The sequence below is a fragment of the Sphaeramia orbicularis genome, unplaced genomic scaffold, assembly GCF_902148855.1.
Source record: "Sphaeramia orbicularis unplaced genomic scaffold, fSphaOr1.1, whole genome shotgun sequence".
Taxonomy (NCBI): domain Eukaryota; kingdom Metazoa; phylum Chordata; class Actinopteri; order Kurtiformes; family Apogonidae; genus Sphaeramia; species Sphaeramia orbicularis.
This window is the reverse complement of record NW_021941463.1, coordinates 395728-413313: the sequence shown is the minus strand read 5'-3', so window position 1 is coordinate 413313 and position 17586 is coordinate 395728. Positions and strand designations below refer to the sequence as shown.

Sequence of the window (17586 nt, the reverse complement as noted above, 5' to 3'; positions counted from 1 at the left end):
CCTAACTAACCCTAACTCTAACTAACCCTAACCCTAACTAACCCTAACCCTAACTAACCCTAACTCTAACTAACCCTAACTCTAACTAACCCTAACCCTAACTCTAACTAACCCTAACCCTAACTAACCCTAACTAACCCTAACCCTTCAGAGGTGAATTATATCCATCGATACACTGGCATGTGTGCTGGAAACTGGGGTTTCCTTTGAGTGACATCAGTGCATAACAGTGCAAAATAAGCAGCTGTGCAATAATGTTCATAATAAGTGTCTGTGGGGTCAGTGGGGGACACGGGGGAGGTGGTCAGTGGGGGTCAAGGGCCTGGCTGATGAGACCGGCTGCAGAGGGAAAGAAACTGTTTTTGTGGCGCGAGGTTTTGGTCCTGATGGACCGCAGCCTCCTGCCAGAGGGGAGGGGTTGAAAGGGTCTTTGTCCAGGGTGGGAGGGGTCAGCTGGCCTCAGGGTCCAGGAGGAGTACAGGTCCGGGGGGGGGGGGGGAGTGCAGCCAATCACCTTCTCTGCTGAGAAAATGATGCGCTGCAGCCAGCCCTTATCCTGGACAGCGGCTGCAGCGTACAGATGGTGATGGAGGAGGTGAGGGTGGAGTCAGTGATGGTGGAGGTGAGGGTGGAGTCAGTGATGGAGGAGGTGAAGGTGGAGTCAGTGATGGAGGTGTAGAAGTGCACCGTCAGTCTGTGTCAGGTTGGATGTCCTCAGCTGCTGCAGAAAGTCCATCCTCTGCTTTTTCTGTATGGAGCTGATGTTCATCTTCCGCTTGAACAGTTTCTGTCTGGTTCCTCCTCAGTTCCCTGGTCTGGTCCTATTGGCTGCTGCTGACAGATGGAGGTTGGCCCCTCCCCTTAACCATCCCCTGTGACCTCTGACCTTGGTGTGTGGGCGGGGCAGGTGCAGATGAGTGACGGCGTTTCCTGAGGCTGTGGTTGGTCGTCAGTGGAGGTTTGAAGTGAACGTGTTGGTTCTTGTGTTTCCTACGGGGGGTGGGGGTGTGTGGGGGGGGTGAGTACAGGGTGTGGACAGACTGAGTCAGAACTAATGAAAGACCTGAGAGGGTTGAACCGTTTCATCTGGAGACGAAGAAGAGTCTGAGGGAGGAAGAAGATGAAACAACCCGCCCCCTCCTCTGATGCCTTCACTGCCCCCCCCCCCCCCCCCCCCCTCCTCTGATGCCTTCACTGCCCCCCCCAGCTGCTCTTGGATCCTTCAGAACTGTTTCTTCAGATGACTCACCAGTTCCACAGCTGTCTGGACAGACCCCCCCGCCCCCCCCCCTCCAGGCTCCTCCTGTTGCGCCTCCGCCGTGCACTTCGTGGTTCAGTCTGGACCTGGACCGGCGGACGAAGCCCCTCCGGATCCGAACCACTTCCAACCCTCCAGAACCTCCAGGACCTCCAGAACCTCCGCTCCGGCTGGGTTTCACCTCCCGGTCCCTGCTCGTCCTCTGGTTCTGGTTCCAAACTTCCACTCCGTGTTTTAGCGTCTTTGACTGTTTGTTTATTTGTTTGTTTGTTTGTTTGTTTTTCTGGTTCTGTCCAACTCCTCCATCCGGATGGAGTCGGAGAAGTTCTGAGGTCCAACAGCGAACACGGACCCGAACCCGTTGACGGGACCGGAACCGACCGGACCTGTATCCTGCCGCTCATCCGTTCATTCATTCAGACTCGGACCCACAGCCGGTCCGCATGCTCCGCTGACGGGACTCCGGTCCTGACCGTGGATGACCATGGACCCTCCTGCCGTGCGCGTGCTCGCCGCCCTGCTCGTGCTGCCTCTGCTGCCCCCCCCGGGCTCCCCCGCCCTCTGCCCCCGGCTCTGCTCGTGCCCCCGGCCCACGGAGCTCCACTGCACCTTCCGGTCCCTGGTGTCGGTGCCGCCGGTGTCCAGAGGCGTGGAGCGCGTGAACCTGGGGTGGGTCACGTGTCAGCTGAGCTTCCGCCGGTAGACTCCGGTAAAGCTCCGGTAAGTGTCAGCCTGACTGTTTGTGTTTGTGTTTCAGCTTCAACAGCATCCACCGGATCCCGGTCCGGGCCTTTACTGGGCTCCGGAACCTGGAACTGCTCCTGCTGCACGGAAACCACATCCACGAGCTGTCCGGTGGTGCGTTCAGGGACCTGGCAGCACTGCAGGTAACGGGCGGTGACGTCACTGCGGCGCGCGTCACAGCTGTGGTGTGTGTTCGACTGAAAAAAAAAGTGTGTGTTTGACTGAAACATGTGGAAAAACAATTAAATATGAAAAAATGATGAAAAAAAAGGGAAAAAAATCCATGAGGTGGAAGAAACTGATAGAAACTTTCCTGTGTTCAGTGGATGAAACTGAAACTGACATGACAACAGTTTAATGGATAAAAACAGGAATGAAAAAGTACAAATGTAAGCAATTAAAACAGGAAATAGATAAAAATAAAAACAACAGAAAAACGACAATGTCGGTTTGATATGAGATGCATTAGAGACAGAAAAACTACAACTGATCTGTGTGTGTGTGTGTGTGTGTGTGTGTGTATACATACATATGTATGTGTATTTGTACATGCAGGGGTTGGACAAAATAATGGAAACACCTTCACCTCAAGATGATAATGCCCCAACCCATACAGCTAGAACTGTTAAAGAATGGCATGAGGAACATTCTAATGAAGTTGAGCATCTCGTATGGCCGGCACAGTCCCCAGACCTCAACATTATTCAGCATTTATGGTCAGTTTTAGAGATTCAAGTAAGACGTGGATTTCCACCGCCATCGTCTCTAAAAGAGTTGGAGGGTATTCTAACTGAAGAATGGCTGAAAATTCCTTTGGAAACAATTCACAAGTTGTATGAATCAATACCTCGGAGAATTGAGGCTGTAATTGCCGCAAAAGGCGGACCTACACCATATGAAATTATATTCTGTTGATTTTTTAAGGTGTTTCCATTATTTTGTCCAACCCCTGTATATACACACACACACACACACACACACATATATATCCTTGTGGTCTTATTGATCCTTGTGGTCTTGTGGGTCCAGATGCTGAAGCTCAGTTACAATAAGCTGAAGTGGATCAGCAGGACCACCCTGGTGGGTCTGTGGTCCCTGACCCGGCTCCACCTGGACCACAACGGTCTGGAGTTCATCCACCCTGACGCCTTCCAGGGCCTGACGGAGCTCCGCCTCCTGCAGCTGGAAGGGAACCGCCTCCGTCAGCTGCACCCGTCCACCTTCTGCACCGTCACCCTGCTGGGCGTCTTCCACCTGTCCACCCTGAAGCACCTGCACCTGGGGGACAACCACCTGGAGGCCCTGCCCCCAGACCTGCTGGAGGCCACGCCCCTGCTGGAGAACCTCTACCTGCACGGGAACCCCTGGACCTGTGACTGCACCATGAGCTGGTTCCACCACTGGTGGACCAAGAGACCAGGTAAGACCTTCAGACACATGGTCTACTGTTCTGAACCAGACAATGGGTCAGCTGACCAGTGGTTCTGCTGTTAGCTGACCAATAGTTCTGCTGACCGGTGGTTCTTCTGTCAGTTGACCGGTGGTTCTGCTGACCAGTGGTTCTTCTGTCCGCTGACCAGTGGTTCTTCTGTCTGCTGACCGGTGGCTTTTGTCTTGGTCAAGGGGTGTTGAAATGTAAGATGGACCGAGGTCTTCCTGGTGGTCAGCTGTGTCCACTCTGCTCCTCACCCAAACACCTTCAGAGGAAGGAGCTCCAGGCTCTGGAGGTCCTGGTCTGCACCAGTCCGGTCATCAGCGCCCCCCAGAGGCCAGACCCTCCTGAGGACGTGGACAGCGAGGTCTTGACTGTAGACAACTTCAGGGACCCATTGGGGAACATGTCCCTGGAACTCTCGGACCAACACGGGAACCAGGTGGCGCTGGAGTGTAGCGTGGGAGAACCTAGGGGCCTGTCCAGGGTCAGCCTGGACCGGGTCCACCAGGTCCACATAGTGTCCAACTTCAGCCTGTCTGTGCACCTGGACTGTCCTGTGGACCCGCACCAGTACGAGCAGCTGTGGAGGTTGACCGCCTACTACAGCAATGTGCCCGCCCACTTAAAAAGGGAGGTCCCACCCAGCGGCCAGCCCCATGGGACCTATGTGTACCGGCAGGACCCCGAGGAGGAGGTCCAGGTCCACACCGGGCAGGACCCCAAGGAGGAGGTCCAGGTCCAAACCGGGCAGGACCCAAAGGAGGAGGTCCAGGTCCGCACCGGGCTGAAGGTCCAGGTCACAGCTCGGCCCATGTGGCTGATGCAGACCTCTGTGGACCTTCAGCTGGACCGGCTCGGGTCGTCTGGACGGACGGTCCGACTGGTCTACAGGACCCAGCTGTCAGAGACGGTGGACACGGAGACGCTGAGGACCCAGACCAGGACCTGGGTCATGATCCAGTCCACAAACACCACTCAGAAAGCATCCATTGTTCTCCTGGGGGGACGGGCTGAACTGGACTGTACCGTCCACAGTTCAGACGGAGCCTCGGTCCGCTGGACTCTGCCGGACGGCTCCCAGGTGGACGCTCCTCATGACGGTCCAGACCACAGAGTGTCCGTCTCCGCCGATGGACGTCTGGTCATTAAAGCCGCAGGACACAACGACGCAGGAATCTACTACTGCAGGGCCAGGGTCCAGGGGGACCTGTCGGTGCTGCCGTTCTACCTGTCGGTGCAGGACTCATCCGGTCCTCCGCCCGGGGAGGACGCGTCCGGTCCACCTGTGGACAGGTTTGTAGGGGACACCATCACTGTTCCCTGCACGGCGTCTGCGTCCCCTGACGCCGAGGTCAGTTGGATTCTACCGAACAGTCAGGTGGTCAGTTCAGGAGGTCAGTGGTCCAGGGCTTCGGTCTGGTCCAACGGGACTCTGCAGGTCCGTCCGTCTCAGCTGGTGGACAGTGGATTCTATAAATGCGTGGCCTTGAACCCACATGGCGTGGACACACTGTCCACAAAGGTCACAGTGTTCAGGCGCAGAGGACCCATGAGGCCTGGGGGGACGTCTGCAGGAAAACCGCAGTCCGCTTCAGGGGTCAACACCAGGATTCCAGTCCCCACAGAGGACGCTGAGGAGTCCTCTGGGGACACGGAGGCCCCAACGGTGAAGTACCTGGAGCCTTTACGGAGGAGAACCCCAGGAGGTGTCCCCCCAGGACGGAGGGGGGGGCATCCATCCAGGACTGTGTGGAAAAGACCGCCGCTGCTGCAAAGACCCAACGCCAACAACCGACCGACAGGTCCACGAGGGGACGGCAGGAAGACCACGGTAGACAACAGGCGGAGGACGAACGTGTCCAGGTCTAGAATAGACCTGGACAAGTGGACCGACATTTTAGCCAAGATCAGGGTCAAAAACGGTCCAAGTACAGAGACACCGAGGACCAGTGGACCATCTGGGATGACCATGCCCACCACAGCGTCTGGCATGACCACACCCACCACAGCGTCTGGGATGACCACGCCCACCACCGCAAACAGGAAGTTTGAAGAACAGCCCCCACGACTCCACCCACCACATTCCAATAGAAGGAACGGAGTGCGTCGGAAAAGACCAAAGGGACGCAAACACAAGCACAAAAAACCCGCCCACTTTACCCCCGCTACACCTGCCCCCTTTGCACCTGCCCCCACCACACCTACCCCTGCAACACCTGCCCCTTCCACGCCTGCCCCAGCTACACCTGCCCCCACCACACCTGCCCCCACTACACCTGCCCCCTCCACACCTGCCCCCGCTACACCTGGCCCCACTACACCTGCCCCCTCCACACCTGCCCCCGCTACACCTGCCCCCACCACACCTGCCCCCACTACACCTGCCCCCTCCACACCTGCCCCCGCTACACCTGCCCCCACCACTCCTGTCGCCGCTACATCTGCCCCCGCTACTCCTGCCCCCGCTACACCTGCCCCCACCACTCCTGCTGCCGCTACACCTGCCCCCACTACACCTGCTGCCACTACACCAGCCCCCACCACTCCTGCCCCAGCTACACCTGCCCCCACTACACCTGCCCCCACTACACCTGCCCCCTCCACACCTGCCCCCGCTACACCTGGCCCCACTACACCTGCCCCCTCCACACCTGCCCCCGCTACACCTGCCCCCACCACACCTGCCCCCACTACACCTGCCCCCTCCACACCTGCCCCCGCTACACCTGCCCCCACCACTCCTGTCGCCGCTACATCTGCCCCCGCTACTCCTGCCCCCGCTACACCTGCCCCCACCACTCCTGCTGCCGCTACACCTGCCCCCACTACACCTGCTGCCACTACACCAGCCCCCACCACTCCTGCCCCTGCTACACCTTCCCCCGCCACACCTGCCCCCGCTACACCTGCCCCCACCACACCTGCCCCCACTACACCTGCCCCCGCCACACCTGCCCCCACTACACCTGCCCCCTCCACACGTGCCCCCGCTACACCTGCCCCCGCTACACCTGCCCCCACTACACCTGCCCCCTCCACACCTGCCCCCGCTACACCTGCCCCCACCACTCCTGTCACCGCTACACCTGCCCCCTCTACACCTGCCCCCGCTACACCTGCCCCCACCACTCCTGCTCCCACTACACCTGCCCCCACCACTCCTGCTGCCACTACACCTGCCCCCTCTACACCTGCCCCCACCACTCCTGCTGCCACTACACCTGCCCCCACCACTCCTGCCCTCACTACACCTGCCCCTGCTACACCTGCAACCACCACAGTGAAGACTGTCGCCAAGGCCAACATTGCCAAGGCCGGCGTTGCCAAGGCTGGTGTCGCCAAGGCCGGTGTTGCCAAGGCAACCGTTGCCAAGGCATCGCCCCAGAGGACTCATGTGGTCTATGGGGGGAGGCTGGTGCTGGACTGTGAGGCCACCGGGACCCCAGAACCCCGGGTCATCTGGAGGACACCATCTCAGAAGCTGGTGGATGGACAGTACAGGTAAAGGAGACGGGGAGGGGCTCCAGGGTGGGGGGCGGAGTCAGGAATAAACTGACCACAGGCAGCAGCAAGGTATCGAATTACCAGAGAAAAAAAAGGAAGAGTCCACGAAGAGTGGGGGGGGTGGGGGGGTGAACCAAATACAGACTAGAGATTATATATAGGATATCTGGTGTATATAGTATATGTTATGTGTTATATGTGTGTAGATATTATATTTGTGTATATATAATATATATAATATGTATAATGGATGACATATATCGTCCATGCATTGGTCACTGTCTTCGTCCTGGATTCTAATGTGTTGTCCGTTCCAGTTTCGACTCCAGGATTGTCGTCTTCCCTAACGGCTCTTTGACCATCCACCCGGTCACCCATCTGGACGCCGGAGACTACCTGTGCATGGCCCGGAACAAGGCGGGCGACGACTACGTCCTGCTGTCGGTGGACGTCCTGAGCCGACCGGCCCAAATCCAGCAGAAGACGCACCGGTCCGACCAGGAGGTGGTCTACGGCGGAGACCTGAAGGTGGACTGCGAGGCGTCGGGACTCCCCGACCCCGAGATCAGCTGGACACTGCCAGACGGAACCAGGGTCGACCCGGTCCAACCCAGGGAGGACACGAGTGGTGGACCCAGTCACAGGTACGTCCTCAAAGCCTGAATTCAAGGATGCTTCCAGGTCTACACGTACCCCCGTTAGATAGTCCTGGACCCTTCAGGTCTACCAGGTACTTCTACAGGTACCTCTGTCCAGTCTTTGGTCCCTGATGTTGATTATATTTGATGAGATTTTTCTTCTTGTTTATTTTCCTGATTATTATTATTATTATTTTTATTTATTTATTTATTTTTTAATTTGTGGAAGTTTTCTTCTTTATTTGTTTATTATTGTTTATTTTCTGGATTATTTTCATCATATTTCGTTGATTATTTTGTTCTTTTATTGTTGTTTATTGTAATTTCTCTGGATTCTTTTGTTCATCTTCTGTTATTTCCTTCATTTTTGTTTCCTATTTCTCATTTTCCTCATTTTTGATCATTTCCTCTATTATTTTCTTTTTTTTGTCCTTTTTTAATTTCATTCTTTTTTTTGGTTTATTTTATTCAGAGTCGTTCATGTCTTCATTAATCCATTCATTTTGTTCGGTTCAGTTCGGTGGATTCATGGAGGTGTAACCGTCCTTTCCTTCACTGACCTGCAGGTTCGTGGTTTTCCACAACGGGACTCTGTTTTTCAATGATGTCGAGATGCGAGACGAAGGCGACTACACCTGCTCCGCCCAGAACCACCTGGGTGAAGACCAGATGAAGGTGCGAGTCCACGTAAAGGCTGCGACTTCCCCTCCACAGATCCACCAAGCAGACCAGATGGCAGTCACGGTTTTCTACGGTGACACCGTGTCACTGAGGTGCAACGCCACAGGGGAACCGACGCCGGTCGTCACCTGGATTACACCGACAAACAGAGTGATCGAGTCCAGGTGGGATAAGTACCATCTGTTGAACGATGGGACGTTAGTGGTTCAGAAGGTGCGGCGTTCTGACGGTGGTAACTACACCTGCACGGCCAGGAACAGCGCAGGTCAGAACAACAAGGTGATCCGACTGGAGGTCGTGGTAACTCCGCCCACCATCAGGGGTCTGCGAGGCACCGCCAACAGCATCAAAGTGTCAGCGGTGCAGGACCAGAGGAAACTGGTGGACTGTGTGGCCCGGGGGACTCCGCCTCCTCGCATCATGTGGGTCCTACCAGGAAACGTGATCCTGCCGGCACCTTACCAGGGCACCAGGATGACCGTCTTCCCCAACGGGACCTTGGACATGCAGTCCCCCAAGAGGACAGACTCAGGGCAGCTGGTCTGTATCGCCCGCAATGAAGGAGGGGAGGTCCGGCTGCTGGTGACCCTGGAGGTGACCGAGGCCTTCCAAAGACCACTGACCCCAGGCACCGCCAGCGTGTCTCTGACCGTGGGGAACACCATGACCTTAAACTGCTCCTTGGACGGTGCGTCGCTGCTGTACGTCACCTGGATCCTCCCCAACGGTACGCCTCTGCTCAGCGGCGCTCGACTGTCCAAGTTCTTCCACCGTCCCGGTGGCTCTCTGGTCATTGCCAACCCCTCAGTCGCAGAGGCCGGCACATACCGCTGCGTCGGCCGGAGTGCCGCCGGGCCGCTGGAGCGAATTGTCATGCTGTTTCCAGGTAGAAAACCAGAGATTATCAACACGTACCGGGTTCCGGTGGGCGTGGTCAACGGGGAGCCCCTCCTGCTGCACTGCATCACTAGCGGCGAACCCCTCAGAGTGACGTGGATGCTACCCAGCGGCGTCGTCCTGAACCGGCCTCAAAGGGCCGGACGGTACTCGGTGATGCCCAACGGAACGCTCTCCATTCAGCAGGTGTCGGTGTACGATCGAGGGTCGTATGTTTGCAGAGCCGCGAACGAGTACGGCAGCTCCCTGATGTCGGCGTCGGTGACGGTGATAGCGCACCCGCCTCGCATCACCAGTGGCCCCCCCTCCGTCTCGTACGCCCGGCGTGGAGTCGCTGTTCAGTTGAACTGTTTGGCCACTGGGATTCCCAACGCGGAGGTGGCGTGGGAAACGCCCGACAAAGCCCGTCTGACTGTGGGTGCTCAGCCACGCCTCTTTGGAAACAAGTACCTCCACCCCCGGGGGGCGCTCATCATCCAGAATCCCACACACAGAGACGCTGGCGTGTACCGATGCACCGCCAGAAACGCCGTCGGCGTCGACTCCAAAGCCACATATCTGAGCGTGTTTTAAGGCGTACCGCAGGGTGGCGCCATCATTTCCACGGACGCCTGAGCTTCTGCCCACACACCAACAGCAAATGTTTTATCACGAACACCGAAAACCTGCCGTGGCTTCAGGGGAGAACCAAGGGAACCAATGGTCCAGTTCAGGACCCATCCAGGTTACAGCCGCTTCACCTCATGGGTTCAGGTGGACTTGTTGTGGTCTGCAGGACCAGATCCAGTCCTGCTAACTTTTATGGGTTTGGGTTTTTCTGACAGATGCTTCTGTTGGTTTGAACGGATCTGTTCATGAACTGACGCCAAAGGACGGGGGTTGGACTGGACTCAGAGACCTGGCCAGGTCATCTGACCTCTGACTTTGTTTTAATTGATTATTATTTATGTTTGATTGATTCTGTTTTAATTGTACTTGTGTTTTTTTTTAACTCTCTTGTCTCTTTTCCATTTTTATAAAACACTGTGAACTGAACTGACCTGTGGATGAACTGGACTAGACGATTAAATCTGCCTCCTCCTCCTCCTCCTCCTCCTCCTCTTCTTCCTCCTCTTCTTCCTCCTCTTCCTCCTCCTCTTGCTCCTCCTCTTCCTCTTCCTCTTCCTCCTCCTCTTGCTCCTCCTCTTGCTCCTCCTCTTCCTCTTCCTCCTCCTCTTGCTCCTCCTCTTCCTCTTCCTCTTCCTCTTCCTCCTCCTCTTGCTCCTCCTCTTGCTCCTCCTCTTCCTCCTCCTCCTCCTCCTCTTCCTCTTGCTCCTCCTCTTCCTCCTCCTCCTCCTCTTCTTCCTCTTCCTCTTTTTTCTACATTATCAGTCTTTCACATGTTTTTTCTCATATTTGAATAAAATATTCCCACTTGTTTTTCCAAATGTCAGAGTCAAACACTAAACTTTTTTTAAACGCTGAATCGATGGAAGTGAAAGTGCAGATTCAGATTCAGGCTGAAATGACTGAATATGATCAGATAGAAGAATATTTAATAAATGACGTTCATCAGACAGAAGAAGGTTTATGTTTGACCTGCAGGACCAGACTGGATGAACTGGAACAAACAGGTTTACAGACGACAGGTGGACTGGACCGAACCCCTGAGACCACCTGGATGGAGACCAGGGTCAGGACCAGGGCCTGAGCCTAAAGGGGGTCCGACTGAACCTAAAAGGGGTGTGTCTGAACCTAAAGGGGGTGTGTCTTATCCGAATGGCGGTGTGTCTGAACCTAAAGGGGGGATGCCTTATCCTAAAGGTTGTCCACCTGAAGCTATAGGGGGTGTGTCTTATCCTAAAGGGGGTGTATCTTTATCTAATCTAACTCCTTCTCATTGGTTCATTCTGAGCTCGTGCTTCAGTTTGGGTTGGACAGGTGAAGATTGACAGGTCTGGAGCCGTTGCTATGGTGACAGCTGCTGCAGTGACTCCACCCTTCCACCAGGTGTCACTGTCGCTGAACCATGACGTCATCATGCCTCACCTGTCCATCACTGTTGGATTCCCTTGTCGTTGGTGGTTGGCTCCGCCCACACCTGCAGCAGACGCTCTAATCAGAACCACGCACGTGCACGAGATTGGACCACATGACCCTGTGGACCAGGACCAACCGGACCCACATAGGCAGAGGAGACCCAGGCCCAGCGCGGTTCCGGACCAGGACCAAACGAACCCACGTAAGCAGAGGAGACCCAGAACCAGGACCTGGGACCAGGACCAACGGGGTTCCGGACTAAGACCAGGGACCAGGACCGGAGGGGTTCTGGACCAGGACGTCGGACCCGGACCGGCGGGTTCCGGTCTAGGTCCTGAACTGGATATTCATGGTTCCGGTCCGGGTCCTGGACTGGGTCTTCCTGGTTCCCGGTGAGTTTCCTTTTTTCAGTTCCACTTGTTTCAGTTCAGGTTCTGTTTAGATCAGAACCAGGACTGGGGAAGATTCAGGGTCCAGTTACAGCTGTTTATTCAACTGAAATAAATCAAATGAAAATAAATAAAATAAATGAATTAGATTCAATTAACATAAATCATATCAAATTAAATTATTTTCCATTATATCACATTACATAATTATGTTTAATATAACATTATTTTCTATATTAAATCATATATATTTTTTAGATTAAATCATTTTAAAGCATTTGATCATCTTTGTCTGTGGCTTGAATTTAATAATACAATTAATTCATTCATCCATCCAGTCAATGACCCAGAGGGAGCAGAAATGAGCACTCATGTAGAACACAGGAAGGGGCGGAGCTAACACAGGTGCATCGTGGGTATGAGCTAACACAAGTGCATTGTGGGTATTATTGATGGTACCAGTGGATGTGCAGCTGTTCAGAGGTCAAAGGTCATGTTAACACACAGAGAGAGAAGAGAGGTAGGCCTTTATTGGATGGAGCTAACACAGGTGCATTGTGGGTATGAGCTAACACAGGTGCATTGTGGGTATTATAGGAATCGGTCCAGCATCTTCTGGATGTTGCTGAAGGCGTCTCTGCCCAGGTAGTCGGCATGCCCTGCCTCCCAGCGTCGCCGCCGCTGGGCCGCCTCCCCCTGGTCCGCCTCCCCCTGGTCCGCCTCCTGCTCCTCCTGCTCCTCTTGCTCCTCCCCCTGCTCCTCCTCCAGGTGTGCACCGCTCTGTGATCAGCAGAAAAAAACTACAGGTTCACTGGAGTTTAAACTATAGGTGGACTGTAAAGGGTTCTGTTGGTTCTATTGGATCAGAACCATGTGGGTCGTACCTCATCCCTGCTTCCTGTGATGTCATCGTCACTCTTCTCTGACTCCTCCCCTAAGGGTGTGTCATCAGACCCCTGCAATCACAACAGTCACATGACCTGACCATCACCCGCAGATTCACACACACACACGTACGCACGCACACACACACATACAGAGACACACACACACACACACACACTGTAAACCCTGTAAACCCATATATGGTCACTTACTGCCCTGTGGGTGGGGTCAAAGTGTGCTAGCAGTGAGTTGGACGAGTCCAAACGGTGTCCAAATGGCGTCTCTGTGTCACTGGTTTGATTCTGTCAAAGAGGACGCATGTTACTGGAGGAGACAACGGAGGGGGCGGAGCCACATGTGAGGCGTCCAATGACAGTCTGGTGTTTTCAGCTGCAGCCAAATGGTACAAATCTACTTACCCAAGTACCTGCCAAAATACCTGCCAAAGTACCTACATTAGTACCTACCTTCCTACACACCTTCCTTCCCATCTTTTTGTACCTGCTCTGGTTCCTTGTGGTCCCAGCTGGACTGGTTCACTGGTGCTGGTCCTGGTGGTCCTGCTGGTGGATCAGAGCTGTGACCCAGGTACTCCTTCCACCACAGGGACTCAAACTGTCCCATGGGGGTGGAGCCGTCCCTGCTCCAGGGCTTGGCCCCTCCCAGGAAGTGGACGATCTTGGCATTGTGTCCAAACCTGAACAGGAACAGAAATGGTCTGTCATTGGTCAGTTCAGTCCACCTATCGGACCACTGTTAGACAGTCGGTTCTGTCATTGGTACTTATCGTCGGTAACAAGGCTTAAATCTGCTCAAATATCTGCAGTTAATGTTGATCATAAAGTTTTTTTTACTAGAATGTGTCCGATGTGAACTTTGTGCCTCCACGGAGCGACAGTAAAAAAGGAACCATCCATTAAAAGAAATAAATGAACAAACCAACGATAAAAAATGAACCAAACACATCAAAATAAAAATACTAAAGAAAACGGAGCAAAGATGATCAATATGTTCAAGAAATGAACAAACAAACAAGATGTTGGGTGACATGGGGTGTAGTTGGGTGGTGTCGGGTGATGTTGGGGTGGTGCACACACTCACTGTTTGAAGGCGGGGGCGTAGGTGTAGACGGAGCTGACGCTGAGGTTGTAGATGAACGGCAGGTGTTTGTTCAGGGTTTGAACAGACCAGTCACTGAAGAAGGAGTTTAACAGACCCTGGTCTGCACCTGGAAGGGAGGGAGGAAGGAAGGAAGGGAGGGAGGGAGGGAGGGAGGAAGGAAGGGAGGGAGGGAGGAAGGAAGGAAGGGAGGGAGGGAGGAAGGAAGGGAGGAAGGAAGGAAGGGAGGGAGGAAGGAAGGAAGGGAGGGAGGGAGGAAGGAAGGGAGGAAGGAAGGGAGGAAGGAAGGAAGGGAGGGAGGGAGGGAGGAAGGGAGGAAGGAAGGGAGGGAGGGAGGGAGGGAGGGAGGGAGGGAGGAAGGGAGGAAGGAAGGAAGGAAGGAAGGGAGGGAGGGAGGAAGGAAGTCAATTAAAGAAATAAAACTGAGTTTGGGTTAGGGGGTTTTAAGGCATTCAGGAAGTTTTAAGGGGGTCAAGGGGTTTTAAAGGGTTCAGGGGGTTATAAGGGGGTCAGTGGGTGTGGCTTTTTGGGTCAAATGTCATAAATTACTGAATGAATTCTTTAGTAAATTTCATGTGTTTTTCTTTCAGATTGTTTTGGTCGGTGGAAGAACAGCAGTTTTTGGTACCGTTCTCCACCGTTGCCCTGGCGTCGCCGTGGCGCTGCCGCTGCCGTCTCACCGTCGAAGCTGCCGTGGCGGACGGCGTGTTCCAGCAGGAGTCGGTGCGTGTTCTTGGACGGACGTAACACCAACACGCCGGAGTTGAAGCAGTCGGGCCAGCCGGGGTCTGGAGCCGCAGACAGCTCCTCCCTGTCGAACAGCTCATCCACGTTACACAGCACCTGGAGGGCAGAGGTCAGAGGTCAGCACCGCAGGCTCAGGTAAGGACCATCAGATCAAACCCAACCTGCAAGGGGAACGGTCAGTGGAACGGTCAGTAGAACGGTCAGTTCTTCATAATGATGTTGAATTGTATCCATGTGTTTTTTCCCTTTTATATCAACCTTTAAACCATGACAGTACACAGGGGATGATCAAACAAACAATCAACCAAATGATTAACTGAATGATCAACTTCAGAATGTGTGTGTGTGTGTTGCAGTGTGTATTTCTCTCTCTCTCTCTCTCTCTCTCTCTCTCTCTCTCTCTCTCTCTCTCTCTCTCTCTCTCTTCTGCTGTGCTCTAGTTCATGTATGTTCAGGGGTCATGACCTCTGGGTTGTGTTTACTTGTGTCGCCCTTTGAAACGTGTCCTCGTGAACATGTTTACACTGAGTCAACACACCAGGAACAACATGGATGTGCACATGCACACGACAGGGACAGGTCACCATGGAAACACAGAGGAGGGGTCACCACGGAAACACAGGAGAGGGACAGGTCACCACGGGAACACAGAGGAGGGGTCACCACGGAAACACAGGAGAGGGGTCACCATGGAAACACAGAGGAACAGGCCACCACGGAAACACAGAGGGACAGGTCACCATGGAAACAGACCAGTAGTGGTCACCACAGAAACACAGAGGAGGGGTCACCACAGAAACACAGAGGGACAGGTCACCATGGAAACACAGAGGGACAGGTCACCATGGAAACACAGAGGGACAGGTCACCACGGAAACAGACCAGCAGTGGTCACCATGGAAACACAGCTGTAATAATGATCTAGTCCTCAGGTCAAAGGTCACCTCCATGGTCAGATTGAATCTGTGCATTTCACCCATTCTGATACACACAGCACCTAGCATTAGCATGTTAGCATTAGCATCTAATAAGTGTGTGGGAGTGTCCTTGAGTAACATCCTGTCATTGGAGGAAGTAGACGTAGGCGGGACCACACCCATGGATACACTAAAGGTCAGAGGTCAAGCTGGACTCACCAGGGTGTCTGTGTTTAACAGTGGACCCTCAGTCCCAGAGGTCAGAGGTCAGGGGTCAAACTGGACTCACCAGGGTGTCTGCGTCCAGGAACACACACTTGCTGAAGTGGGTCAGGGTCCAACAGTGGATCTTGGTGAATGTGGGTCCCAGTTCAGGACGTCGGAGCCAGGACAGATGCAGGTGGTCTGAGCTGTCCAGCAGGTCCACCAGGACCACCTGGTCAAAGACCGCCCACAGAGACCGTCTGTCCAGAGACAGAGACAAGAAGACCACGTTAGAACCCAGAAGACCCCATTTGAACCAAGAAGACCATGTTAGAACCCAGAAGACCACATTAGAACCAAGAGGACCATGTTAGAACCAAGAAGACCACGTTAGAACCCACAAGACCACATTAGAACCAAGAGGACCATGTTAGAACCAAGAAGACCACGTCAGAACCCAGAAGACCACATTTGAACCAAGAAGACCATGTTAGAACCCAGAAGACCACATTTGAACCAAGAAGACCACGTTAGAACCACAGGATCAGCTGTTTGGACACAAACTGATCCAGTTCAAGAACTGACAGAGGGGAGGGGCTTCTGCAGGGGGAGGGGACTGCAGGTTCTCCAGTTCTAAACATGTGTTTCTCAGATATCTCCAGACCTGTTCCATGTGAACTTGTCCATAAACACCGTCTCCTACCTGGACTCCTCGGAGACGTTGGGTGTAACCATGACAACAATGCTGCGACTGGTCCCGTAGCGCCGCAGACTGCGGGCGACTGCTGTGGCGCCCATGCAGTAGGCGTCGGTGGTTGCCATGGTGACAAAGGCCTGGCAGGCTGGAGACCAAAGTCAGATTACAAACATCCCATAATAATAACTGTAACCCATGGAGGAAGTGGATGGTGGACACACCGGGATTATATATATATATATATATGTCGAGCCCAAAATGGAATCTGGCCCGATTCAGAATTGGGCCGGCCCAGAATGGAATTCTATTCTAGGCCGGCCTAGAATGGAATCCTGCTGCTATAATGTTATTTTTATACCATGTTTAATGCAAATGATCTAAATTGTAATAATTTAGATCAAAAATCAATACATGGAATTTGCAAATATGTGGAGAAAAAAAATGAAACAATCAACATTTTAATTGTAAACTATAATACACTTTATTTACAAATAGAACCTAGTGGTACTCCCACCAATATATGGTACAGTGAAATGGACTGAAATTGACAATAGTTACTCAAGGTATGTAAGACTGAAAATGTAAAATTATGACAAATTATGGAATTATGGATCATTTGCATTAAACATGGTATAAAAATAACATTATAGCAGCAGGATTCCATTCTAGGCCGGCCTAGAATAGAATTCCATTCTGGGCCAGCCCGATTCTGAATCGGGCCAGATTCCATTTTGGGCCTCGACATATATATGTATGTATAAAATAATCAGAGACAATAATTAACGCCACGTTCTATAAAAACTCTGTCAAACAGGGTTAGGGGAGAACCAGGTCTAACAGAACCACAGATATGTGTATATATACACATATCTGTGGTTCTGTTCTGTTGTGTTAGACCTGGTTCTACTGGCTCTCCCCTCTCCTGCTTGACAGTTTTTTTAGAACATGGCGTTTATTATTGTCTCTGATCCTTCATCATCATCATCATCATCATAGTTCAGTTCAGTTTCCACCTGTTGACATTCTGACGTCGTCGTCCTCTGTTCGTCCTTTCTTCCTTCGCCTTTTCCTTGTTCTCACTGAAGGGATTCTGGACCAGATCAGGCTCCTGGGTCAGCAGGTTCTGGTCCAGATCAGGGTCCTGGGTAAGCAGGTTCTGGTCCAGATCAAGGTCTTGGGTCAGCAGGTTCTGGGTACTGGTTCCATTCTTCTACCTGAACCTGAACGTCCACTGAGGATGAATGAGATCCAACAGACCCCCTATGAGTGAAGGGGGCCGGACCAAGGTCTGAAGGGGGCCGGACTATAGGTCTAAAGGGGGGCTGGTCTCTGGGTGTGTTTGTTCAACTGGTCCAGGAGGTCAACCTCCAACAATGATTGAGCCGTGGACCTGGGTGGACCCAGACTGGGTCTAAAACTACAGACTGGGTCCCAGTTCAGCCTAAATCCTCC

General features: G+C 53.3%; 2 protein-coding genes across 2 annotated transcripts; one reads left to right on the top strand and one right to left on the bottom strand.

Annotated features, from left to right (window-relative positions):
- The first annotated feature begins 1295 nt into the window (after positions 1–1295).
- Positions 1296–10191, top strand: mxra5a (matrix-remodelling associated 5a). The gene is made up of 6 exons (XM_030129531.1): positions 1296–1927; positions 2016–2145; positions 3032–3422; positions 3626–6938; positions 7259–7585; positions 8146–10191. Exons 1-6 carry the CDS (start codon positions 1737–1739, stop codon positions 9728–9730), a joined length of 5937 nt encoding a protein of 1978 aa, XP_029985391.1. The 5' UTR covers positions 1296–1736; the 3' UTR covers positions 9731–10191.
- A 1965-nt stretch (positions 10192–12156) lies between these two features.
- On the bottom strand, positions 12157–17540 carry gyg2 (glycogenin 2). Its single transcript, XM_030129556.1, has 9 exons — positions 17148–17540; positions 16141–16279; positions 15523–15697; positions 14250–14412; positions 13552–13678; positions 12952–13147; positions 12663–12752; positions 12450–12521; positions 12157–12345 (listed from the first exon to the last, which is right to left on the bottom strand). Exons 1-9 carry the CDS (start codon positions 17155–17157, stop codon positions 12157–12159), a joined length of 1161 nt encoding a protein of 386 aa, XP_029985416.1. The 5' UTR covers positions 17158–17540.
- Positions 17541–17586: the final 46 nt, after the last annotated feature.